This window comes from Gymnogyps californianus, chromosome 8 (assembly GCF_018139145.2).
Source record: "Gymnogyps californianus isolate 813 chromosome 8, ASM1813914v2, whole genome shotgun sequence".
In the NCBI taxonomy this organism is placed as follows: Eukaryota; Metazoa; Chordata; class Aves; order Accipitriformes; family Cathartidae; genus Gymnogyps; species Gymnogyps californianus.
In genome coordinates this window covers 34,073,370-34,100,469 of record NC_059478.1, presented here as the reverse complement: position 1 = coordinate 34,100,469, position 27,100 = coordinate 34,073,370, and the positions used below count along the sequence as shown (strand labels likewise).

The following is a 27,100-nucleotide window of genomic DNA, read 5'->3' as shown; positions in this document are numbered from 1 at the left end:
TCTGCTTTAACTACTAGATTATGAAATGTTATCTTTGAATAAGCTGATTCAGGTTCTGAAATTAAAACACTTTAATTTCATTTCCTTTAAGGCAATTTCTTAGAACTCCAGCCATCTTTAGCAGCCAATAGCAGATGATTTTTGTAGACTGCAAGTTGGTAACTCAAGCTATTGTGCTGTCATATAAATGACTTTTTTTGGTCTGAATCTGAACTCAGACTCCCAAGGTAACGAAAGACCAAAATCCTACCTGAAGTAATTTATTCAGCTCTCAGATCACATATTTGAAACATAATCCTTGACTGCAAAATTTACAAATATTTTACCTAGCTATTGGAACTGAAATTGCACACCCAGTAGATCGCCGAATATTTGCATCTCCTAAAAAAGAGACAATTATTAAAATATGTTTTCAGTATAAAAAAGTTTCTGTGATTTAAACCACGTCAGAGGTTTAAGAAGCTGTGAAAAAGCGTACGATAAAATGTTTTTATTTAAAAAAAAAAAAAAAAATCCCCCGTCCCCTTTTTGAATTGTCGGTGCACTTAAAGAAACAATGCGTCCATTGACCAAGCTGAGTATTCATACCACAATGATCTTTGTCTGGTTGAGTCTGCCCATCCTGTTAAGCAGTTAAACTTCACAGAAGATACTTGCTGCAATGTCTGTTAAACAACCAGAAGAATCTTTAATAAAATATTTGAATATAAATCTTTTCTACGACTTTCTAGTTTGTATTGTAAATAGTTATATTTACAAAGGCCTCGCTTATTTACAATTCAGCTGAAATCATAGATTCATTAGGTCCATGGATGCTGGAGTCTCCTAATAGGGAAGACTGCTTTGAGTCAATTTTGTACGGTTTTTGAGTTTTATTTCCAAAAACTGTAATACCGATTCCCCCCGGATGACTAGGAATTGACATATGAGATAGCAAAGGAATATTTGCTTCCTGGTTGGATCCCGAAGACGGCAAACTAGTGACGTGACCTGTGCTAGTCGATCCGCTGGCGCTGCTCGGAGAACGACTCTTTGGAGGAGGACAGTGCTGGATTACCCTGGGTGGACCTTGCGGCTGATAGTGAGCAGCTGGGAAAGCAGCATATCCTGGTGGAATCGGGTACCCATTGATCGGGATATATCGCTGGTTTTGAGGTATTGGCGGTCCGATGAACCCGGCGATTTGGCCTTGTGGTATACCTTGTGCTGGAAACATGTAGTTAGGGTACCTAGGATTACTGAGATTACTAACGGGACTTGCGCTGAGGGAAGTCGTTTGAGTGGTGGCATTCCCACCGGAGGGGGTAGTAGAACTAGTGTGACTTGAAAGACCCTCCCACGAGCGCAGCCTGGCATGAATTTCTTTAAATCGTGGCCTCCGGGATGGCAGATCATGCCAGCACTCTGTCATCAGGCTATACATTCTGGGAGGACAGTCTTCAGAGCACGGCAGCAGTTGCCTTTTCCTGATCATCTCTATGACTTCTTGATTACTAAATCCGTAATACGGTTGAAGTCCAAAGCTGAATATTTCCCATAAAACAACTCCAAATGACCAAATATCTGAATCGGAAGAGAACTTGCCGTACATAATTGCCTCCGGTGGCATCCAGCGAATTGGCAAGAGAGACTTGTTTTGAACTCTGTAATAATCTGCCGAGTAGATTTCTCTCGAGAGTCCAAGGTCTGAAATTTTCACATGAAGTTGTTCTCCAATTAAAATGTTACGAGCGGCGAGATCTTTATGGACAAAAAAATGACTTGATAAGTACTCCATCCCTGCTGCAATCTGGACTGCAATATGCAGGAAATCCCCGTGGTCCAGGCTGGATTTTACAGTCCCATCCTCATCGCTGCTGCATCCAACATCTGAATGCGGCGATCGCATGATGAGAAACTCATGGAGGTCTCCTTGGTTCATGTACTCGAAAAGCATGCAGACAGGCTGTTCCTGGGTCACAACACCTAAGAGGCAAACGATGTTGGGGTGATGGAGCTCAGCCATGAGCGACGCTTCTTGCTGGAACTCTGCCCACTGCTGGGGGTTGTTAAAGTCCTTTAGTGTCTTGATAGCAACGAGCTGAGCGTGATCCATGCCTGGAAGGTAGAGATGTCCCTTGTAGATCTTGCCGAAAGCACATTCACCCAGTTCTTCCATGAAACGAACAGCAGACAGAGGCAACTCCTTAGCCTTACTCTGTGAAAGAAACGACAGCAAAAACATGTCAGAAAAACCGGACTGAAAACATATTTTTACGTAAAAGATCTTTTCGCACGGGACGTCTGAAAGCCAAGCAGACGGACACAGGAACTCCCTGGGCTGCACGCCCATTTGGCAACGATCCTGCTCGGCCCTGTGAGACGCGGGCACCGGTGCGACGGCATCAGCCCCAGGCCAGATACAGCCTGAGGGAGACCGGTATCCCAACATCAGCAAAGCTCAGGGCTGAGTGCCGCCTAAGCTCTGTGCACCCTGCTCCGAAACGACATTTAGAATTACTTTTTACCCTCTACACAAGATCAGATAAAAGTAGTAAGTATTAGATCTAAATATATGCAGGAACCATCAGCATTTCAGCAAAGGCATTTATATGCTTGGGCTTGGGCACTTATATATTTAAAATTGAATCTGACTAATTTCAGGAATTGAGGCAATTCACATACTTTAAGTAAGTACATGCTGAAGTGTTTTCTGGGCCAGGGCCTAAAGTTTTAGCAGAAAGCTTTTTTTTTTAAAACCATCTCCTTGTAGCCAATTCTTCCTCGACTCTGCTATTAACCCTTTAATGTACAGTAGAGACTATTTCTGTTCACACTTGACTGAATGTTCAATCCTGAAACATGCAGGACAGAGTCAGCTGGAAAAATGAGATAGTGGTCAACGAAGAAAGGCAAACTTCTTAAAAACTCTGTTGTTATTCTGGGTGCATGTATTCACTCTTAGGCCATAAAGAAGTCGTATTATTTTCAGACGTTAACTTCCACGTGTGCTTGTAACGCCTACACCCAAACCCACTCATTTAGGGTCCTCAGCAGAGCCATAGGTAGTAATTTAAGGCTAATGAGTTTGGGATCCATGTTTCATAAATCAGTGTAAACATTAGCATTTGCATTCCCAAAATAATATAACAGCAGCTTTACAGCGGCAATATAGGAAAAGAACTGACATTTTAAAAAATCATTAAAACACGACATTTTAGAATAAATGAATTCTAATCGTATTGACCACTTATGAATTTTAGACAAATACTGCATTAATAATAATAGTAGCATTAGTAGTAATAATAATAATAATGATAATAATAATAATAATAAAGCCATTTAAGTAGGCAGCCAGTAGACTGTACGGTGATGGCAGGAAATTAGCTATATTGTTGAGGAACAGATGGTTTATATTATACAAATCCTTTAGGCTAAAACTTGTTTAGGTCTGGCATATTGTAAATTATATTTTAGTAATGAAAGTGAAATGACCTCTGTCTGACCTGAGGCTGGGTTAGTCTGTTTGAACCAACATAGTGGAAAACTATGAAAGAAAATGAAGTCATAAAGTTTTGGCAGGAAGGGCTCATTTCAAGTTAAGCGGTTATAAATCTGCTTAGTTTTTGTTTGACAAGTATTTGTCATACATCGGTGTACAAAATGTAAAGAAGTGTAAAATACATATGAGGCAGCACGCCAAAGTAAACCGAGTACAAAGGGAGAGCAGTAAGAGTGAAGCCCACTGCCTCTATCTCTTTATCGGCTCCTTCCATTAGGTGAATGACAAGACGAGCTTAGTTGATTATATTTTTTGAAGACAATTAAAATCCCTCAAAACTGCAACAGGCTTTTGGATGAAATGCTAATGTTTTTATTTGTACGAGCAAACACACATCTACCTCAGTTGGCGCTTGAAGCCTAAGCGTGTTTTTACCTAAAGTTGACATTACTACTGGATACAGTATTTTAAAAAAGGATTCTACTTCCTTTCTTCTAAACTTTTGTTTGAAAGGCAATCAAAACATTTGAGACAGGGAGAGCTGGGTTTCCCAGTGGGAAAATATAGAATTAGCATAAATAAGATGGAAAGCTTTTTGCAGCATATGACTCTGAACATAAAAAGAAAACAGCGCGGTCTACATTCGCAAACATTTCTGGGCAAGTTGCTTTCCTATGTCGCGTGCATAAGGCATCAGTGCGTCAGCAGTCTAGGTGGAAATCGTGACCTCATTAAAATGATGCTGACATTCCCATTATCTTCCGTTCAGCCAGGATTGTACCCCAAATATCTAGTAGAATGGGGACCAAGAAGCAAATCCAAATTTAACAAAATATTCCATGGAGGTTGGATGCAAGACGTAGTTTTGACACTTACCTAATTAACTAGTTTTTGTACTATCACCAACATTTTGATATACAGCTACTCTAAGCTGTACATGACAGTTGAAATTAACAACTTTAAAGGAAAATCAAGATAAATTCACCAGGCCAGCACGTGAGGGACTGAGGAGTTAAAATACCATAGACCAAACTCTGGCTGACCACCCTGAACAGATGCCCTGCACAACAGTCCTGCTGGCATCACGACGCCAGCACCCACTGCCTGCAACGCTATTTAAAACAGGAATCCTAGTGTTAGCATTACGCCGTGTAAAAACATCTCTGTATGCAGTTTGTATTACTAATGGGCAAAAGCAGCGCTGCATTTTCCAGCACAGCCGCACAGTGGGTTTACTTTTATCGCTGACTTAAAAAGACTCTCCTGCTCTTTCTGTGAGCTGGTGGTGAGCTGGAATTTTCCTCTGCAACAACTTTCCACGGCCGTCCCTGCCGTGCTGAGACTGCGGCTCCACAGACACACGGGGCAGCACCCCTGAAAGAGCAACTAGCGCCTGGGAGGCACAGCTCCATCCATCCCTGCCCCTTGTAGCGCACTCCCTGTATCTCATCGGATACACGGCTACTGAAGTCATTTTCCCTAGGCTGCCACAATTAACTCTTTATAACCTAATTCTATAAACTTGACATTTAAGAGCAAGCAATAGCGGTATCCCATAGCTGCTTTATTGAACTTAAGAACAAAACTACTCCAGGATTTATTCAGAGATGGAGAACACAGCTCCTGAAGTACAAGTGTAACCTTTCCTGATGCTGAGTGATTAGCTCCGCTGAAAGAATACCTACGGCAGCAATATTTGAGGGTTAGAGGTCACACTGCTGAAACTCAATAAAATCAGAATTTGGATTCATTTTGCTATGTCATTTTCTAACAAAAAGAACAGCTTACTCAAAGGCATGCCTGACTGTTTCAGATACTACAGTCTACACAGTCTCTATCCTAATTACTTGTAGATATTGATTTTCACTCTGAAAAGCTTCAAAAGAACAATCTCCATCAAGTTGGTGAAGGGAATTGGCCTAGTGTGAAAAACAAGGCAAAGGCTCTTTCCAGAGGATTATTCTGCCTGCAGGTGGCAGAAGGCAGTCACAGCCCTGAAATGGGTGACCCATCCAGGTTTGCAAAGCGGCTGCCCTGCCAATAAACAAGGAGTTAAAGGTTAATCACGCTTAAATCTTAAATGATTTTAAAAAATGCTTCGTGAACCTGGGACTTCAGTGAAGCAAAACAACACCAGCAACAAGAGCCGCTATGCATCAGCTGTGCTGGCCAGAACTACAAGCAGATTTTTGAGGCTCTGTTTTGGTAATTTCTCTTTTTAACTGAGAGAATGGGTAAGCCTGAAAAAACACGGAACAAATCTCTCCAAAGTGATTTCAGCTGAGTGAAAGATGACATACGACTACAGCAGACCCATGAAAAAACTCTCCTGAGGAAAATGCTGAATCACATCTTTATCTGCACTACTTTCTAACTTAAATGAGGCAATTTAGAGATGCTTCAGTAATGGGTTGCTTGCTTTATTACAAAAAACCTCCAGCTCCTATTTATCCAGATACATGGACACATAGGAATTACCTCCACAGGTCCAGCACACTTGCTATGCTGCTGATGAGGAGAGTCCTTAAAAAAATGACAGCTAAAGGCACCAGCAGAAACTGCAAGTTGGAAATCAGCTTAATATTTCAACGCTGAGTTGATCAAAGCATTTCACTCCCTGCCTTTACAGACAGCAAATGTCGGAGCAGAAATGAGGGATTACCTTTGGTTTATAGGCGTTGAGCATTGACATCTCCACATTTTGTCCTCTTACGTGTTTAGGCTGTCTCTGAACGGGAGGGGAGGATGACTTCTGATTGTTGCGACAGATGCAGATGAAGAAGAAGAGTAAGGCTATGGCCAGGGGAATAGTAACACTTGGCACCAGGATATACAGGATTTCCATTTTATTCTTTTCCTTGGAATCCTTATAATCTGGTTCAGAAAAAAAACCAAAACAATGAATGAAGTATTCCACAGAGTCAAATACATCCCTGGGTCAACTAGAAGTGTTAAGAAGAATAAAGCATCCAGGCAATACTACTGCAATCCACCCTGAATGCTGTTTTATTTCCTCAATATTAACAGAGCAATTAATTTCGCTGAGTAACATTTCCGTAAGAACACAGAACGGCCAGAATCAATTTCCCTGCAGCACGTCAGTCCAAACCTACTTATGGTCATGAAATCGCTGAATACCGTGAGGTGGCTGTTGCTTGGGGTGAAATGAAGTAATGGTCTAATACAGGTCCACAGAAAAGTTAATTTCTAAAATAGCTTATGGAAGAAAGGCTCTGGTGGGATTATGGACTCCTTATTTTAATACGTATATTAGGTTTTGGTGCCATAGTTTCCTTAATCCAACAAAAATGTGGGGAGCCGTTAAAAAGGATAGTTTTATCCCCCTATTTATTTCCAGCCTCCTGTTCTCAACATCTCCTAGCATTGGCCAAAGCATTTGTGTGGCCACCCAGGGCACTGGAACAAACAACATGTGCAACTGAAAACTTATTTTCTAGTTAGCTTTAGGTGCAGGAGCAGGACGATTAGGGATTCTAGAGCAGAAGAAATGGAGAACACCTGGGAAATGGGAGGAAATGCAAGGAAATGGCAAGAAATAGAGCAGTCCTGGTTTTTATCCCAGGAAGTCAGGAAAGGGGTTCAAAAAGTCTGAATACAGACAAAAGCTGTAGCATAGTCTTAAAAAAAAAAATCTTACATACTGAGGACTGGGTCTTAGTAGGATTAACGGGCTAATGGGAAAACCTACCCCTTTACCAACTATATACTAATAGTGTGGCATCTGAGCAGGGTGGCAAACGCTGGCACAAAGGACACAGCAATGACAGCTGAAAGGAAAGCTAGAGCATGGAGAAAAAAGAAGGATCTGGAAGAGGCTGGAAAGCCGGTTTATTTAACGCAGTGCGAATGCTAGCTGCAATATTTGCTCCCTCTGCGCACAGCTCTCTTCACAGCTAGGGAGCGAGCGATTCATTTTAGAAACATAAACCCCTCTTCTACCACTGCCCAGCAAAGCACAGCCGGGACGTCAGACACTCACCTCCCTCCAGCTGGCTCTGGTTTCACAGGGCACGTTGCTTAGAGGAAAGGTGCAGTGGGAGAGGAGAGAGAAGCTTCGGGAAGGAGCTCACGTCCTCGCGTTCACGCAGCACCCGCTTGCGTTGGCAAGGCCATACCTTCCAGCCGGACTGCTCTGAGCACGGGGATGCTGAAGCCTGCTTTGCTCTGGTATTTCGCAGGAGCATTCATAAAGTTTAGGGTATAATTACGCACGGATTAATACGCTAACTATAGGGCACCCCGGGAACTTTGAGGATCACCTTGAGCGGCAGGACCGGTGCCCATAGCCTGGTTGTTTCTGAGGGAGATGGTGAATGTCTGCGGCAGCATCAGGCTTAGGGGATTCTGGCAGAACGGGGAATGTTTTATTATTCCTGCAGGGTCATTTCGGTTTGTTTGTCTGTGTTTTCCAGGCTGGATTTGTAGAAGTGCTTAGCGGCCCACACAGATATCTTTTATGCACTTAATTAAACATGAACTTGATCTGAAGCTTGGGTTTGACTCAAATTGTGACAGAGGCAAAGTTCAAATGGTTCTGGATGTCACTTTGCATAACCCCTCCCTCTTACAGGCTCGCGCTGTCCTTCTGCTCCCCCCACGCTCCTTTTTGACCGTTCTTTTTAGATTAAGTTGTGCCATCTGTTTTTTAATTGAGAGGAGAGGTAGTCCAAATATTTCTACGGCCTTTGGGAAACAAGAGAGGACTAAAGCACCGTCCCCGTTACAGTCTCCCTGTGCCCAGCAGAAGGGTGGTGTGTGCCCTCACCCTGTCTTCAGTGAACGTCCAGCTCTACAGCGTGGACCCACTGTGGGTCCTTCGTGAGTTGCTGCTCTCTAGCATGGACACACAATCAGTGCCTTTCCCCTCTCCTTCAAAACCTTCTTATGTTTGTCTTTGCTAAGCCTCATGCTCAAATTACTCCATGTTTCACATCTTCCTATATTCAGGTTGACAAACTTTTATGAAACGAATCTATTGCAGCTTGTGAGACAACTGAAAGATACAGTTGAAGAAAGAAAAAGAAAGCATCAGCACGAGGCAGACGGAGACCTGGGCACTAGTTCATCACCTGAGCTATTCCAGTCAAAGGGAATTATTATTCTTATTAAGTAGCAGCCCCTGCCGTGAAGCCTCATTAGGTTAATAGGTTTCTTGGGAGCCACCCTAATTAAATCCATTTCCCATCTAGGCATGTCCTGGTGAGGCAGAATGCACAATACTTATTAAAATGTGCCTGAAATGGTTCTTTCAGCCAGTGCAAAACCAGCAGAATGCAAGTCCCACATGGTATTTTGGTTTTAATATGCAGATTAGCATTTAACAATTGAATTACTACTCACCTGATATAGCTCTATTTGTCTGTATTTAGAATAATAATGCCATATAACCCAGCTGTACAGCGAGTACCATTTAAGGCAGTGGTGAGAGGTAATTAAAACCCTTGTCAGGAATTCTTCAAGCCAGCCAGCCTATCATCTCATTTATTATCTAGTAAAATGGTCAAATCGGAGACTTTTGCAACACATCCAAAAGTGTCATGCTTTCAGCTATTTCAGATCGAAAGATTGGGCCAGTCCTGGGATCTCAGAGCCCATCTAGAGGGGGTTTAGCAAGCAGCCCCCGCATCAGCTCTTAATTACCCAATTATCCAGAAGTTGTGGAAAACACAAAATGCACGTGGCTGGAAGGTCATACAGCGACAGTGCCGTGGAGTACAGAAAGCTCAACAGCATCGCCGGCAGCGGACGTGCAGAGACCCCCGAGCTTGCCCAAACCGAGCTGCCCAAACCCCCTGGGCCTGAGCTACGTCTCCTCACCGGCAGCAGCCCAGGCGTCTGCGCCTGCAGCCGTGCAGCTCCCGGGGTGGGGAGCCAAGAGCCGACAGTACGCTAAGGGGAGTCCCGCTGACTGCTACTTAGATCCAGATTTTTGGACTGAGGGCTGAAAAAGATTGTCAGAACAATTTATATAGATTGAACTATTCTTGTGTAGTCAGTCTATCATTGCGCCTAATTAACAAGAAACATAACTGAAGTTAAATGCACTGAAATAATAGCAAAAGAGATACAGGACTCTAAAAAGCGTATATGAATGTTAGAGAGGGTTTGAGATGCACATGATATAGCCCAGACTGTCTGCCTTTCCCCTGATCTACTCTTTCAGTAAGAACATAATTTAGATCCCATTTTGGCATCTATTCCCATCTTTCCATTAATTGAAAAAGACTTTGGAGCAGGCTCAGAACATGTCTCACTGCAGGAATGTTCATAACCATAACCAGAAATAATTTAATTTCATTCTGGCTATCGAACAGTAACATCAAAAGGTATCTCCTTTCCAAGGGGAAAGGTAATGTTACTGTGACAACTTGTAGGCAACATAAAATTTTGTGTGAAACATTGTACCATGAATTTCCAAAACATTTCTGGGTGCATTTCTGGCATGTCCATGAGAATAGCTGTATTTTTTTCTTGGCACGCTATCAATATTGTTATTTCTAAATGCAGATAAAACTATTAGGAACCATTTGTTCAGGTCTTCCATCCACTTCCCCTGGGTCTCAGAAAAGCAGAATAATATGAGAGCTGAATCTCCATTTTTGTTCATTTTGCAAAACCAAAAGGCAGCCAGGGCAGTTCTGTAAACACAAACTTAAAATATAGCTAAGAGGACCTGGCAAGCTCATCTCTATTTTTTAAACAAGGCCTGAGCTCTATTAAGCGAGGTTTGCATTTATGAAAAAGGCACTTAATAAACCAAGCGAAAGGAAGAACTGCGTTATAACCACTTCGTGGATCAGCGTCAACAGTGCAACTTCTGTGATCCGATTTAATTTGGACTAACGAGTTGTACTGATTGTAACGGCAACCTGGAAAGCCTGGGATGCTTGGGCTGGCAACGCGCTGCTGCTTCATCACCTTCTGGCAAGTGCTCAGGTATTCCCTAGTAAAATATTTTCGTGCCACCACTTTGCCAGCTGCATGGGCAGTAAGTGCTCGAAGGTCTCCTCAGAGCAGGGATGCTGTGGCTTTAGCTACAAACACTGTAGTTAGCCTTTCCTACAGCTCTCTTTTCAGGGATTCAAAAAAGACACTGTGCACAGCTCCCCCGAGCTCCTGTTTTGCAGGGCGGCCGTATGGACATGACAAAACGGTTCCTCTTTTTGTTCCAAAATGAAACATAAAAAAGGTCAGTAATTACCACATGCCGGGACGTCACAAAGCTCAGACTTAAAGTTCTCATCTAAGGTGAAGCACCACGGGGCGTCCTTCTGGTTCCCCGGGTTGCGGCAGTAGGAGTGGCCCCCGTTGAGCTCGGGGTACCTGATGGCGGTGAAGGTGTGGGTGTGGGGGTACTGCGAGTTCCACGGCTGGCACTGCCGCCCCGACCTGGTCACACTCACCGTCCCCCGGTAATCTACTCCTGTGCTGTTGTAGCATTTGTGATCTGAAAAAAAAAAAAAAAAAAAAATAATCCAAAACAATAGTTGGTGGCAGCAAGGCAGAAGGCCGCAGCACCCGGGGCGGCGAGCTGCCGGCATCCCCCAGCCCCAGCACGCTGCTGCTGGCCCGGGGCCGGGAAACCCAGTTTGGGAGCACGGGCTCCCAATTTGCTGCGGCTGTAACGCAGGCCCTGCTTTGCATTCACATTCCTGAGAGGATTTAAAGCTTATGCTTCTGTAATGAAAACAGCTTATGTCAAGCGTTTTTAATATAAGATACACAAAAGAAGTAAAAACTACAGTGGGAACCTGAATTGCAGCCATTATTTTCATATGAAGGTGGAGAATTTGTGGGAGCCACTTTTTATATTTGACTATTCAGATGTATAAGGGTTGTGAACGGGCTGCAGCCCAGCCTGTTCAAAGAGCGAGCTCAGCCGATGCCTAAAATGAGGCCGTATTAGGCAGGGACAGCCATGGACCTGGCCCCTGCGAATGTTCCTCCTGATAAGCACCCTATACTACACCCATGGTCTCGCTGGAGCACAGCGGGCTGCCGTAGGAGGACAGGGAGGCTGAAGCTACTGATGTTCTCCAGTGTTTGAATGCTTACACTGTCATTGTTTCCTAGTTCATATTAATTAGAAAAGACCTGAAGCCAATAAACAGCATTTAGTGTGAACCCAGAGGCAGCTAAAGAAATAACTGAAAAAATACTTCTGAATTTCTACCCACTCTGGACTAGCTAGGGGAGAAGTGTGGGAGCGGGGTAATTGGAGAGCACGGCGTCTGCGAGCTTTCAAAGCCCAGTACTAGCTCCAACTCTGATGCACAAGCCCTTACAGCCAACCTTTTCGCAGCGGTATTTTTTGCACGGAGGCACAGACAGTTTTCACTTACTTTTATTTATGGGATCTGCCATTGGAATCCCAATCCGGATACAATTGACAGCTTCGGGGCTATCTGGCTGGGGAAGATCTTCACAGTTGGGCAGCTTTAATCTCATCAGAATCATGGGATTAGATCTTGCAAAAATATACTCTGTCTGACAGAGGACATTTTCCAGAATTTCACATTCATCGCGGCACAAGTCTCGTGGCTTGGGAGCTGACGAAGTCTCATCGCAGTAGGGGAAGGCATAATGGCACAGCGAAGGAATAGCAAACTGGGAGCATTTATCCGACAAATGGCTGGAAGTGCCAATCATGGTGAAAGCAGCTGTAAAATATACAAAAGGATTTTTCTTAACCTGCTGGGAATTTTATTCCTGTTCTCTTGCCTTCCCAGTATAACCCTCACTTCCCACTGCGACTATTATTTTCACATGTTCAGGTGATGAACGGGCCTTCCAGAAATACAGAGTGCTAATTACATTAAAAGTTATTAATGATGCTGATTTCGCTGACAGAGAAAATACATCTGGTTTTCAACACGGGATTAATGTTAAGTATGTCACCAAAACCCCAAACCTATTTATACTTTTTTTCCCCCCGAATAATTTATAATGGTTTGCAAAGTCATATAATATTTGGATGCCTTTTACCCAACAGGTAAAAATCAAAGTCCCTGCAGGCTGCAGGATGACAGTACCAGTACCTTCGCAGAAGATGACAGCTTTCATAATATTCCAAATGACTTTTCAAACAAAATGGCATAGGATTATGAACTGTCGGCTGTATAGAAACCATTGGCCTTTCCTGTGAGCAATGCAAAAGTCTTTTTCGCAATGCTGACAGCGTTTACAAACTGAAGGAAGAACACTCTAGGAGGAAGAGAAATTTGGAATATTCTGACAGCAAGAGAAAATCTGAATATAGACAAGATGATTACTGACTAGGATCTGGCTGAGGTTAATGTATATAAAAAACCAGAAGTATCATGATATTTATGAGGCCTCAGCTTGAATTCAGCACCCCCATCAGCACAGCATCTCCCACAAAAACAATGAAAAATGGTTCTTTACTAAATCTGAAGGGAAAACATGACCTGCTGAATTATTTATGCATATATTATCTCATGCTGGAAGAAGTGCACCCTCTTCCAGCACCTACGGCTCTCCTAAATGATCTCAACCACCTAATTATCAACTAAGTCTGGTCTCCGTTCACTTTTCAAATCTGCTTGGGAAACAGCAGCACAAGGTAGCCTGGCTTTGAGCCACTCCCAGAAGTTGTAAATACACAACCCCTTCTCCTTGGAAAATCATTTTTTAGTTTCCTTTGGGGGAGCTGGATCAGCAGAGACATGAAGGCTGCTCAGACCGTCACTCTTCAGACAACTCCCTCCACTGACACCGCACAACGCAGGAGTCCCGGGCGAACTTTGTGGTGGGAAGCTCACAGCAAGAGAGGATAAAGAGCAAATAAAAATAGTATTGCAGTTTATAAAACTCTAGCAGCTCTTTGGGAAAAGACAGCTTCGTGGGGAAGAAGCAAGTGCATTTTTTACCCACCTGTAATCTGATTTTCTATTTCACCTTGCATATGCAAAGACTCCATATAAATGGTTCGATTTCCAATAAATCGTGCGCAAGCGATCCCCCTGTAGGGCTGGCAAAAACCGTCCTCTTCATACTCGTCACTGAAATCAATCATAAACACAAAAGGGTGAAACAGTTCACATGCGACTTTGCAACAAAATGTCACTACAGGGAGCTGGCACTTGCATTATTAGAGGCCGATGCGAGGGGCTTACTGTGTTTGTCTTGCACGCTGCGATTCGTTCTGGGTGACGCTCACCCAGCGCAGGAGCCCACATGCCGCCTTCCCCTCCCTTAAGAGCCTGTGATAAGGGATTATATGGTCTTTAGGTAGCGCGGGGGGCATGGCACGGGCTTTGTGCCCTGGATGATGTTAACTTGCTGCAGGTAGTTTTCAGTATCTCACAAACGACCCCGAAGTGAATATAAGCATTATATCCCTATATTCAACAAGATCTTGAATATTTATTCTTCAAAAAAACTTCTGTTGCCTGGTAAAAACAGTCAGTGGCATTTCAGGTTAGCCAGAATAGGCATTAATGTTGTACGAAATGAATGCTTTTTGCATGAGGGCGAAGGCTGTATTCAGGAATATACCCAGCCTTGATTAGAAGAGAAAACATAAACTGCCTGGAAAAAAAGACTTATGTTTATTTAAAGCAGCTAAGATGCTGTTTTCTATTTTTGAACTAAACTTGTACTTAATATTGATAAACATAGGAGGAAGAGTCATGCTAGCAGAGACAGAATTTAAAGTGTATATAGAAAATCAAACCACTCCCAGGACTTATACCCTTGAAATAGGAAATGTTTCTTCAATCTTCTGTGAGTGTGGTAACAGTTATTGCTAAAACAGAACCAAAGCTAAGACAGGAGTTAAATAGACAGATTTCTTTCATTAGGTGCTTTGTTTTATGCAATATAGGAGACATTTAATACATAAATCCAGATGTGAAATTATTTGCCAATATTCTTCAAACAAAGCAAAGAAAGGAAATTACTAAACCTCTGAAGACCAGATCAGTCACTGCTTATTTTGAACAGATAATCAACAGCTAAGTGCTGGCACACAACAGATAGTTTTATGGATGTTTTGAGGAGGGGTTTGCATACGTGATCACTGAAACACGCACCCAACTGCCTGAATCAGCCCTTTGACTTTCTTGCTTTGAGAATCCAGTTGAGAGATATTTAGGACCCATTTTCTGGGAAGACAGACACCTCGGCTCTGCTGAGGCCCAGGCAAAGGGAGATGCCTAATGAAAATTTGCTGATAATTTCTTTGTTATTCATGCCAGTACCCACCTGAGACAGCTACTATATGGCTCTCAAATTAGGAAAACGATACTGGAATATCCCTAAGCATGATGACAGCTGGGTAGGCAACAGGTTACTTTGTGTGGGGGTTTTTTTGCAGAATTCATCCTCCCCCAGATGCCGAAAGCCTAACAGTGGCATCAGACTATGCCTTAATAGGGAAAAATCAGAGCTTTTTTAATCAACTCTGCCATTAAGTTTAACAAAGGACACTTTCATCCCCTCCTGAAGACCTTGGCTGTGAGAGCTTGGAAATGCAAATCACATTTAGCCTCTTTGAAGTCACCCATTCATTGTGTGCATGGCTTAGAGCAAGCGGCCAGCTTGCAGCCCGGCTCCCCAGCGCCCTGTCACAGCGGCCAGGGCGAGCTAATGGGATTAGCGGGAAGAAGTGCTAGGATCGCCTTCCAGGACACCCCAAACATCTCCCGGCACTCCTCAGCTACCAGCTCCAGAGCACCATCCCAGGATTCACGCAGCGTTGTTTTCCAGTTCACAGGGAGAAGCTAGACACCATGAATTAACTGCAGTAATTTATGACTGTGAAGACAGGGGGGTGGGAAAGAGGGATGGTAGAGATGGAAACCTCCTTCCACAGACATCTCACATCAATTGAGAAATCAATGGGACGGGGTCCAGGCTTCATTGGATGATGGTCCCAAGATGTTCCTAAGTACATTGAAAATTGGATTGCAAAAGCGCAACCTTTAAACTGCCAATTAAACTCTTCATTAACTAGAGCGATGGTAGGCTGCGATGCCTCAGATAATGGATAGTATTCAGCCAACAAAGATACTCTGAGATGTAAACAGAGACACACAACCACATCCATGTGTTTCTGCATGGAGTCAGGTCTGGCAAAAATATTTTTACTCTGTTGGTTCTTGAAGAGAAGACAAAACAGCTGAAATCTGAGTCAAAAAACCCACTATAGCTACCGCAGGCTCTGGAGGTCAAATTCTCCATCTTCTAATCAATAAATCCCCCAATAGGATATAACTTATTATTCATTTATTATTTATTATAATTTATTACGGAATTTAACTCAGGGACTACACCTAACAGCAACTGCTCTTGACGGCGACCAAGCATTGCAATTTAAGCACACAACTAGATAGAGAAGACAAAACCAGGAGGAATGCGATTAACATATCAACAAAGCAAACTCACCTCACTCTGAGGCTCACCTTTGAACTAAAGAAGGTTTAACTGCAATAGCTGCATGCAGCAAGGATCGTGAGTGAGCAGGGACACCAGTTTACCTGGATGGAAATGCCCCAAGGAGCAGAATTTTGGAGATTATCTCAGAAGGTGAAGATTAGAGTAAAGAGGAGAGCCTGGATCCCACCACCTCTGCCCCTGGGGCTGCATGCCAGCCTTGAATTCACAGAGGTAAAACATGAGATTAGTAGCTCAAATGGAGCAGGCACTACTTTGAATTGTTTTGGAAATCAGCTCCATAACGGGGCAGAAGGATAAATCAAATGAAAGGAACAGGAGCATCAGAGTATCACAGAAGGACCCCTGAGACACGAGAGGACGTGGTCCCCGGGTCTCCGCTCCCAGAGCTGCTGGGAGGTGAGCTGGGATTAGACCGTTGTGAGACAGGTTCGTTTTACCCTACTGATGATGTGTTGTTGCAATAGTAACCTCCCAGAGCTGCCAGGCCATGGTGATAAAGAAGGGAAGTACTGGGCCATGAGGTTCATCTATTGCTCCTGACAGCTATCGGGAGCTCAAAATAGCAGCTCCCACAATAGGAGTCCTGATCGTAGGCTGGTAACACGTCATTGTGGTGAAGTAATTGGCACATGCTCATCAACGAACAAGTGGCCACATCTCACTCCCAGGCTCCGTTTCTGTATCACCCTTCGTCAGCCATTCAGGGTCACACAAAATCCCCTCTTGCCTCTGCATCTCTTCATGATGTCTCTTCCCCTCCCTCCCTCCTGCAGCTCTTTTCTATGAGATGGCCCAGGATGGAATTGTTTACATCTAGCATCTAGGACCTCCCTGGGCATCCCTTTGGTCCTTGATGGGCAACCGAAGCTGTACCCAGCGATATCCAGGGCAGCCCTGGAGACAACGCTGCTGGCAATGCAGCTGCAGCTCTGCCAGACAGACGCTCCCTGAGCCAGCGCTCCCCACAATACAGCGTTTTTGGGGGGCAGCCGCCAGCTCTTCATCTAAGACCATTTCCTGCTGAACAGATTGCTGCCGAGGCTGAACACCGTCTGCTCGCCAGACGTTTCATCCAAAACCAGAGCCATAGCCTGACACGGAGCCCACAATAGCATGCAGAGCTCCTACACGGCTTAAACACATTCCCCACCTCCTGCTGCCAACTGGCGGCCGCTTCGGCGGCTGGCTTTAAAACGCAGCTATCAGTTTCTTGGGATCAAGGCTGAGATCACCGATTCCTTTTACATAGTTCACGTTTTGCATACCTCACATGCTTTTGGTAAGTGAATCACAGCATCACTGCTCAAATGTGTACCGGCTTCGTGGTCCTGATCCGATTCTGCCCGCAGCAAAAGGATGGGTCCCTTTGGCTCAAACAGGAGGTAAATTAGGCCTGATTCAGCAATTAATGTGTTAAAATTAACGGACAAGCTTAAATCCTAATGAAATGGAAGCCAATCTAAGCCCTAGGCATTGCTGATAGGGGATGGACTTAATCACTTGTGCAAATTCTCTGCTGAACTAGAGAGGCAAGCAGTCGGCAGCTGAAAACCACGGACACTAGCTCGCAGGAGCAACTTCAGCGATAATCGCAGGGCAGCTCAGCCGCCCTCCCAGCATCAGATCTTGGGGTCTGGGTGCTGCCCCCTGCCCGACTCCCGCTTCATCCGCTGCCTGCACCCCACAAAGCCCTGGCGACTGTTCAGTGAAGACTACACAAGAAAAAGGAAAGCACTGGATTTTAATGACTGACAGATGATACAGCACTGAAGTGTTTTATGATTATTTCTTTTCAGATTTGGTTTCCACTCTGCTTTCTGTTCGGGTCTTTAAATATTTCTGGCCTTGAGGTTTATCTTGGAGCTTGCCCATTGCTTTTAGATCCCGCTGCAGTTCCCCCTGTGACAATACTTCTGGCTTCATGTAATAATAATAGTATCACGGATTAAATTTACACTATGCTCAGGTGTCTTTAAGTATCTGATTGCACGAAGTTTACAGAAGACTGAGTAAGAGCTTTGAAGGGTGTCCACACCAATTCGCTAACGTAATCTGACCTAAGCTAGAGCCTGCATCAACATGGAATGCACCGGGTCTTCGTGCAGCCCAAACTTGAACAGCATCTTTCTTTCTATGGATTACAGAGGCTGAAAGATCAGCACCGTAATAAGGTACTTCATGTCTCTCTGGGTACATCTGAATATGAGTAAGTGCCTGTATGAGTAAAAGGACCTTGCCCTTCACATATAGTTTAAGATGGCAAAGGTCTCAACAAGGGTCACCTAGACAGAGCCAGAAGGAGAGACCAAGTCACAGCACACAAAAAAATTTGCAAACAACTGACAAAGAATTCACTGTCACTGCTTGGGTTCATTTCCCCCTCTTTAATTTTCTTTTGGTTTGTGCTAGCAATATTTACATCTGTCAACCCTGGGTCACCAGCAGCTTTTCACATACTGAAATGGTAACAAAATAATAAACCAATCCTAAACCAAAGAATGGCCAGTGCAAATTCATGCTTCTCCTCTTTCCCTTTGCTTCTCACTCAGACCCTCCCAATGGCTTTCTCAGTGTCACCTAACTGCACAGTGAGAGCCTTCTCTTCTGTCTGGGATATTCTCTTTCACCCCATCTGACCTGGGCATATTGAAGAGGTAAACATGAAAGCAAAAGAGTGCTTACAGCTCCACGTGCAAAGGTCTTACGGTGAATGAAAAAGCACATTCAGAAAAGGCAGAGCGGTTTGAGACTCGAACACCATCCATCGCTGGGTCTGGCACCGCTGCGGCACTGCTGCAGCGCTGCGGTGTCGAAACGCAGGGGTGCTTCGTACATGCGATGGAGGTGCTGCTCTCTGTAAAGGTTACCCCGTTACTGATGTCTGCTGCTTCCCACATGCCACAAACTCCTTGGCCCTTTTCCAGGCGAACGCAGGATCAGCAACAGGCGGCAGGATTGAGCACAGCAGGCACTCCTGAGACAGCGATTCGTTAATAGAAGCTCCCCAGAGGGTTGTTTCTTATGGGAGACAAAGTAATGCCTAAAAACGTGAATGGAAAGGAAGGGAGGACCAAAATCTGACTTTGCACTGGGATCCCAGAGGAGATAGTTACAAGGGCCATATCAGGAGAGATCTCTTTATCTCATCTGCTCGTGGCGCGAGGGCTCCAGTGAATCAAAAGGTTGATCTGCCTCCCAGCCTTTCTGTTGCAGCCTGAAACCATGGAGAATTTCTAATTGCCTCTGACTTGAAACAGTAGCAGCTTTTTAGGCATCCCCATGCAAACCAGGCAAGGTAGCTTGCAGCAGCGGAAAAGCAGTAACAATCAGTTTGCAATTTGTTTCTCACTGGCTTGCGCTAAACTTGGAGGGGCTGCATGGTACCCACCTCATCCAAACGCATCTCTGCAGTCTGGTTTCTAAATACAAACCATTTCTGTAAGATTCTCCATCAGAGTCCACTTCCCAACATACTGGCTTTTCTTTGCCAGTCTTTTTCTAAGTTACCAGAAATTGCCTGAATCTAAACAACGTTCCCAGCAAATGTCAACAACGGGTCCAGGAATTTAGTTTAGCAAAAGCTTTATAACCAGGCTTTAACATGAGTTCACTTAGAAGTATTTAATAAATTAATAGAAAAACTGGACCTTGTGAGATCATGTTGTGTTTATTTTTACAATATCCAATGTATTAAAAATACATATTCCAAAGATGGTGTAATTGTGTGGTCATTTCTACCACACCCCATGGATTTCTTTCTTTCTTTCTTTCTTTCTTTCTTTTTTTTTCCCTTTTTTTTCTTTTGCTTTAAGAAGGATTTGAATGAGTACCCAACAAGAAAGAATCATAAATACAAGACTAATTTTGATATCTTGAGCGAAAATGGGCAAAGGAGAGAGGTAGGACAAGGCAAGACAAAGTCCCAAATCCTTTGAGTGTCCCAAGACGAGAGGTAAGAGCATCATTCTCCCTCCCGATGCCTGTTCCAACACCAGCCTGCTACAACATATGCTTAGGTCTGTTAGTTAGTTGGTTAGACGGGATCATTGGATTTCCATTATTTCGGAAAGCAAATCTCTAACTGACAGCAACATAAACAGGTGAGTGTACACAGAGGCAGTGAGGATTAATAAAAGCAGCAGGGGAAAGGACATCACAACGTTCAGTGACACTGGAAGACAGCCGTGTAAAGCCAGCACGGGATTAAGGTGTGTGTGCAAAGCCAGACTGATTTATGAAGATTAACTGATTTGAAGAGCAAAAGCAAATAAATGGTGCATTATTTCCGAGATCTACCAAGTGGAGATGGAGCAGCTCTGGCTGTATGTGAAGACCGTCCAGACATTTTTTTCACTTACAAAGTAAAAGGCATTTTGTCTGGCTTAAAAAAAAAAAGTTCTACCATAGCACTAAACTAGTCAGAGCTGTTTATCTAAATAATTTATATCCAATAGCAGAGTACTGATGGGAAAATGCAGCCAGCATTGCCTAGTTCAGACAACCAAGTGCTTTATACCCTTCTCTTCCAAGGAAAAACTGCTGCTTGCTGCAGCGGGACAACAGAAGCGCGAGCAGATAGCTCAGCTCCCGTCACCCTGGCACAGGCAAGTCCCCCGGCACAGCCGGGGATCCGCACGGCGCCTGGGGAGACTCCTGGGCCCTCTCAAGAGCTGCACCAAAAGGGTCCTGCTTAACACCCGAGTCATGCACCTACAAATTCGCAACCTAAAACTGGGGTTATGGAGGCTGTTGCTTTAGGGGAGTTGAGTTCATAATGAATGCTGATAGGTGACAGCACGGAGGGAAGAAACGTGCTCTAGAAAACTTTGCAGTTAATTAAAAGGTGTATCAATAAATTATTTTTATTATGACATATATCCAATACACCCTCTCTACATGCATTAATGCTGTATAAATTACTTGTACGTTGTTAAATAAATTGTATTTTGTTCTGTACTCATGTTCCAGCTTCACACAGAATAAAATGAAGAGTTTTTACTTGGCAGATATCCCTTAAAGCAAACAGAGGAATAATATTCTGTCATACCTTCCAAAGAGCAAAACCCACTTGCTTGTGCCTTGCTTTGAAAATGGGAACGTATTGGCTCTGTTTCACAACAATATTTCAGAAATGTGAGGGCTGCATTTTACTTTGCAAAAAGAAAAGAATTGCCCAGACTTGCACGTCACTGTGTAATTTAAGGAAAAGTTCTGTGTAATATAAGCTATTGCTGCTTTGACACCCCTTAAAGTAGCAGGGCAGCTTGGGTTTAAACGGTTCACTAGAAAAGCACAGGCATAAAATAAAAACTTAATAACGCTGTCCTTTGACATCATTAAATTTACAGAGTCCCATAGCACCACTGATACACCTGGTTCCTAAAAATAATAATAAAAAAATCAATAAGCAAATATGATCTGCCTAAGTAACTACTTTACTTAGTCGTTATCTCACATTCCAGACTGATAGCTGGTTTAACATGATGCCTCCAATCCAGAGACGGATAAAGCATCCAAAATTAATGTGAGTTTGGGATGCTGTTTTGCACGGCTTAGCACGTGGGATGGCACCGAGTGGCCCAGGCCAGTGCTAAGGCCACATTACGGCCATTCTCCACTAAAACTGGGACAGACAAAATTCCCTGACCCCCCAAAAATCTTACAATTACCCAAATAAATTGGTCTGAGTGTTTCTCAGGGCTGCGAATCGTTGCGCTCCCGCCCCCAGTCACTTCTCGTTAGAGGATTTCGGTGCTGAAAGGAGGCAGGTTTGTGCAGAGACATAAACATCACTGGTGAGAGCTGACACGTGTTTTCTACTAACCTCATCTGGGCAGCGCGGCAGCATCCACAGCTTTGGAAGCTTAATAAAATACATCTCTCATGCAATTAATCCCTTGGCAAGGATGCACCGAAGCAATTACTGCGTGTTTTTCTTTGTCATCATAAGAAAGTTTTACAGTGTCTCTATCAAAATGACTCATTTCGGGAAAGCAAAAGCTGCCTAGAAAAAGCTCAATAACAGTGGCCATGAATTTGATCTAAATATTGACCAAAAATAAATAAATTAGCTGGGATGTTAGCCTCTGAGATTCAGTCTTTTTCTCCTCTTAAACACTTTAGAACAATCCCTTTCCTACCAAAACTCCTCTTGCAAAGTCAACAGGCGTTCCTGCAAGCGAGGGTGCGAGCCGGACGTGCGCTTGCTCAGCAGCTGCAGCTGGTTAGGAAACAACCCTGGTAACAGCGTTTGGATCTTTCCTGGCAGATTTCTTACATCATTATTCAAGATGAACTGCAAATCATATGCTCGTAGTTATGGAAATGGCAGGAAACTTCTTGCACTCATGTTTTGTTTGACAAAGCGATTTTAAGGTTATGTTTGGAAGGTCGGTTAGTCCAAGTTTCTAGATGCAGAGGAAAAAAAATGTAAAATGTTTTTGAAGAGCAGTCAAGCAGGATAAGATTACAAGTGCTAAACATTGCCTCTTCTATCAAACCTTTGTACTGCCCAGAAGAACACACTCCCTCCTCCTGGATTCCCTCACGGAGCTGCAATGATCTCACACACACGTTCCTTATCCAGCTCTCATCAGGCATTAACCTTTAGATAAGGAGTTTTTGATGGAACGATCATCAGCTTCACCCCATCAATCGGCTGCAGCCGCTCTGCCCTGAGTGATACCAGACTCGTCCTCTGCCCCGCAGGGTCTCAGGCCATTGGTCTGACGGCCCTCGGGAGCGGACGGACAGGACTGGACCGTATCACATCCACATCTGTCTCCTACACGGCAAGAGAGCAACCCTCGGGCACCGCACCGGGAAGCTGGACACGAAATAAGACAGACAGGCAAAGGGAAGAGACTTCCTCTAAGTGCCTCGGCCCCATCCCTCAGATTTTTGTCCAAATCCCTAATAACTGAGACCTTTTTGAACACACGTTTTATGAGCAGCCTCAAAATGTCCTACAGCCCAACTGCCGCATCTCCATCAGCCACTCGTGCCCAACCATCACGGCTTGGTGCAGCTCTATTTGTACAAGTGATACCAAGCCACCAGATCCGACGGAGCTCCTGAATCGAACATCTCATTGCTTTCATATGCATGAAAAGTATTTAAGTGACCTATTTGATCAGGAAGCTGATATTCCCTGGAGACCACTCTCCACCTATAGCATTGCCATATGGGAGAGTTACTACAGGTTTGCTTGGTGCTGCAGGAGGCTGGCACTCTTCCACATAGGAACGGGAGAACAACACACCCTTCTGCCTCTCCAGGTCTGCCAGGAGGATATACATAGGACTACAAATAGGTCATATCACAAAGGACATACTCTAGATTGTATTCAGTCTCTAGTCAGATAAAAATCTCCAATACTAAGGAATTTATTCATTATTTAGTCACATGAAGTTACGAATTTTTTTCAGATTTCATTGAGCAATAAAATAAGTTGCAGATTACACTGTGCATCTCCCCCACAAATTTGATTTCCCCCCCACACACACACAGAAAAGTGCACCTCTGTGATACACTAAAAAAAGAAACTTTAAATATAAGAGAGATACTGTCAGGGTTGGGTCACCTTTCAAATGGCTTGATCTGGACATTAAGGGCTTTATTCCCAAATATTTTACTGCCTCTTTACAGGCATAATGGGGCCTCAGAGCGAGTGTTCATGCAACTGATACCACATGAGAAGGTCTCTTTACACCAAAAGTGTGGCATAACCAGGCTTTAATGCGTAAGGAGCTGGTCCTCCGAGGAGCATTGGTTTGAGAAAACAGCAGGGACAAAGGTACTTTGAACCCCTGTGATTAGAAGAGGGTGAGAATAATAACAAGGTTTTCAGTAACACCTTTCTGTTTGCCTTACATTAAATCTCTTTTGTCAGATGTCCTTTTTTTAAGGAAAAATTAACATTTTAAATTTTCCAGTTAGCATTGCTAATGATTCCTGTCTCTCACAACTGCTTATTCATTGCCGATGACTGAAACAGCTCAAGTGTTCAGCAAAAGAGATTTTGCTTGCTACTGTATGATACACACTACCTTTGCAACAGGATAGTCAAGTCTTCTGGAATACATAGGAAATAACACACATTCATAAATAAGAACATCAAAAATGAAAACATTTAATCTAAAGCAAAAAACATTTTTTTACGGGGTTAACACATAGACTGTTTAAATAACACAGCAAAGTATCTTCATTTTCAAGCTATTTTTCCATCCTATGCATTTTTTTCTCACTCTCCTATGGCAGGACATCCAAACTTCTCATTCTCCAGCAAGGTGTCTTAAGGACCTGGTTTATTCCCTGATAAAACTATTGCAGATTGTTCTTTGCCCAGGAGGGACTTCTTACAGAAGGCAATATCCTGCTCCTCCCTGGCCTCAGGACACTGCCCGGACAGCTTTGAACTATTCCCAACTGATACAAAAACTTGTAAGCACCAAGAGTCAATACCGAACACTACCAAACGAGTTTCAGAACTTCTGCAGCCTATTTTATCTCTCACTAACTCTTTCCTGCTTTACCTTATTTTCTGAAGTCACAGCTTTATTTCTGCTCCTCCCTCCCCTCTCCTTTCTAACATTTAATTTGTCTTAAGTGACTCAAATAGGTCTTTCTTCTGGTGACCTAATATTTTAACCTTAACCATGATGAAAAACAGACTTCACAAATCTGACACTTGAATTAAAAGTGAAACACATGCCTCCGCACAAGTTAATTAAAAATAATACATATAATGTTAGCTGGTTTAAACTATTATTTGACCAAAAATTTGCACCCATCAATAACTACTATAGTCTGCAATTGCTACAAAAATAACAGTAACCACCATAACCTCAAACTTACTGCAAAAATTAGCTCTGCTACTTCTCCTTTTGTTTAACAAAAGTTTTCACAGATCCTGCCGAAGGTGCTGAGCCGAATTGCTGAGCTCTACCCAAAGAGATGCTGGAGCACGCAGCGTGCGCGAGGGCTGTCTGAACCCAGGGGCATGGGTACGGACTTCAGCACACCAGTACCCCAACGCATGAGCCCTGTACCTGCTCAGCATTGGGCATCACTGTTAGATGCCCCAATACTAATTCAGATACCAATAATTAGTTGCAGATAACTGATTTTACAGGCATGTAGCCTTGTTCCTCTCAACGTGGTAACTCTTGCCCTGAAATGCGTATCTGTGGTTCCCTTTGATGGGACAGGGGAGAGGCCAGGCACTATAAAGTAAGGACAGTGGATGGAGAGCAACTACATGGAAAAAGATGATCTGAAATTCCAGACTCCTTTAAAAAATCTAGTGGGAAAGACATTTTTCTAAACAGCCTTCCTAGGAATTATGTCAATGTAGGAATACAGCGTTCTTCTCCGCTGACAAGCAGCCTGGGGGTTGCTGGTTTATGAGCATAATACTCATACTTCGGCTGGGAGTAGCTGGTAAGTCCAAAACCATTTTAAGCAGTTAGTCTTATTGAAATAGTTGGTCAAGTTTAACAACTGTGAAAACATTTAAAGTTCACATAACTTGCAGGTCTATCATAAATTCTGCTCCTGACAGACACGCATAAATAGAGGCTCCTCAGCTGGGAATAGCCAGTCTGCTTTAAAGGGTATCATGAGTTATATTAAACTGAGAATGTCTTGTGAAAAAGATTGCTTTCGAGATAAGAAACTCATTCTTAAGACAACAAACATGAGTGAAAATATGCTTCGGTGAAAATTAAGATCTGTCCATCCATTCCCTAATGGTAATTGGATAAGGCACAGAGAACTTGTTTGTTTTCTTTAAAAGCATTTTGCCTCTCTACGTAGGCTGCACAGACCAGTGTGAAGCAACCACACTTCAGTAACCGTCTTGGGATCAAAATATTCATATTTTGGTTAGCCTTGAGAAGGATGCCTAGCCCTAAATTCTGAAAATCCTGATTTGAAGAAAGAACTCTGTAACAATGGCAGCTTTCTACTCAGAAATGGACCAAATCCCTTCTAAAATTTTTGTTCCTAGAAAAAAAGGCAGTCATTGCCTTTTCCTCCTGCTACCCCAAAAGAGTGAATACGTTGCAACATGCCCTCCTGCCTATTATCTGGCAGCAGCATTGAAAGAATTATTAAGTAAATTCCTACCTCCAATTTTTTTTTTTTTGGTAAATAAAGATGGAAACATCTAATTTTGCAAGGTCAACCAGTCTGAAACACTGCAAGCTTAAAGCGTTTGTCTGAGCCACTCCAAGAAAAGCCCAGCCTGTTTGCAGTAAGGTGTTTGTAGAAAACATGTAAAATAATCCCACTTTGCAGCTCATTCACAGCCAATAATTGGTATTCAAAGTGAAAAAACCACTTTCCTCCCCCCATAACGAGCACCATGGTTTTTATGATTCAAGTGGCAGAAGAAGGAAAAGATACATATTTTTCTGGACCTGTCCAGGTTTGCAAGATATGCAATTTTTTATATTTACCAAAAAATAAAACTATCCCAATTGCTTTATTTGGTTTCATTTCATTATCCCAGTGTGTCAGCAATTGAGAATAGTAATTTGATCAAATTTTGCATTAGAAGTAATTATGCTAACTTGCCTCTGTGAACGGATCACAAATTTCTAAGACATTTGACACGTGATTACTTGGGTACTTTCATGCAAACTATGTTCAAGGTACTCATAACATCCGGCTCTACCATTTCTCAGCAAGAAAGCGCAGCCGTGTCTGCCAGACTTCCTACCTGCCTCCGCATGGCGCGATGGGCTGAGCTGCATGACACCAAAATTTCAGCTGTAATTCTGAAATTAATTGGTATTGATAAGGTTATATGCATGTTATGTATTATATCAATGCATTCCCCCACTGGAAAAATATTATTTAAGATAATAGAACTGTTTCTAGAACCTTGTTTTAATAAAGTCTGTCCTGGCATACTTCTGCAGTTGTACTTTATCAAAAATAAAAGCTGGTTTTTTATCTTTGAGTAGGTGAAATGCTGGTTCGTATCAATACTAACTCTTATCATGGTCTGGTAATATAAAACATGTATTTTACAACTGCATAAAATATTTTAAATGAGGATTAAGCCAAACATCATTTAAAAAGGCATGCACACATACCATCCATGCAAAGCGATTTACTCACAGTGTGTGTGAGATGAAAATGAAAGGAAACACTGGTATTTATATACCATTG

At 43.2% G+C, this 27,100-nt stretch overlaps 1 protein-coding gene across 1 annotated transcript in view; it reads right to left on the bottom strand.

Annotated features, from left to right (window-relative positions):
- Positions 1-528: 528 nt before the first annotated feature.
- Positions 529-27,100, bottom strand: part of ROR1 (receptor tyrosine kinase like orphan receptor 1) — a 173,624-nt gene continuing 147,052 nt past the window's right edge. The window contains exons 5-9 of the mRNA XM_050900549.1: positions 13,397-13,524; positions 11,845-12,162; positions 10,704-10,949; positions 6,144-6,355; positions 529-2,197 (exon numbers count right to left, since the gene is read on the bottom strand). Coding sequence (XP_050756506.1) covers positions 773-2,197; positions 6,144-6,355; positions 10,704-10,949; positions 11,845-12,162; positions 13,397-13,524 — 2,329 coding nt within the window. The 3' untranslated portion in view covers positions 529-772. The remainder of the gene's footprint in view (positions 2,198-6,143; positions 6,356-10,703; positions 10,950-11,844; positions 12,163-13,396; positions 13,525-27,100) is intronic.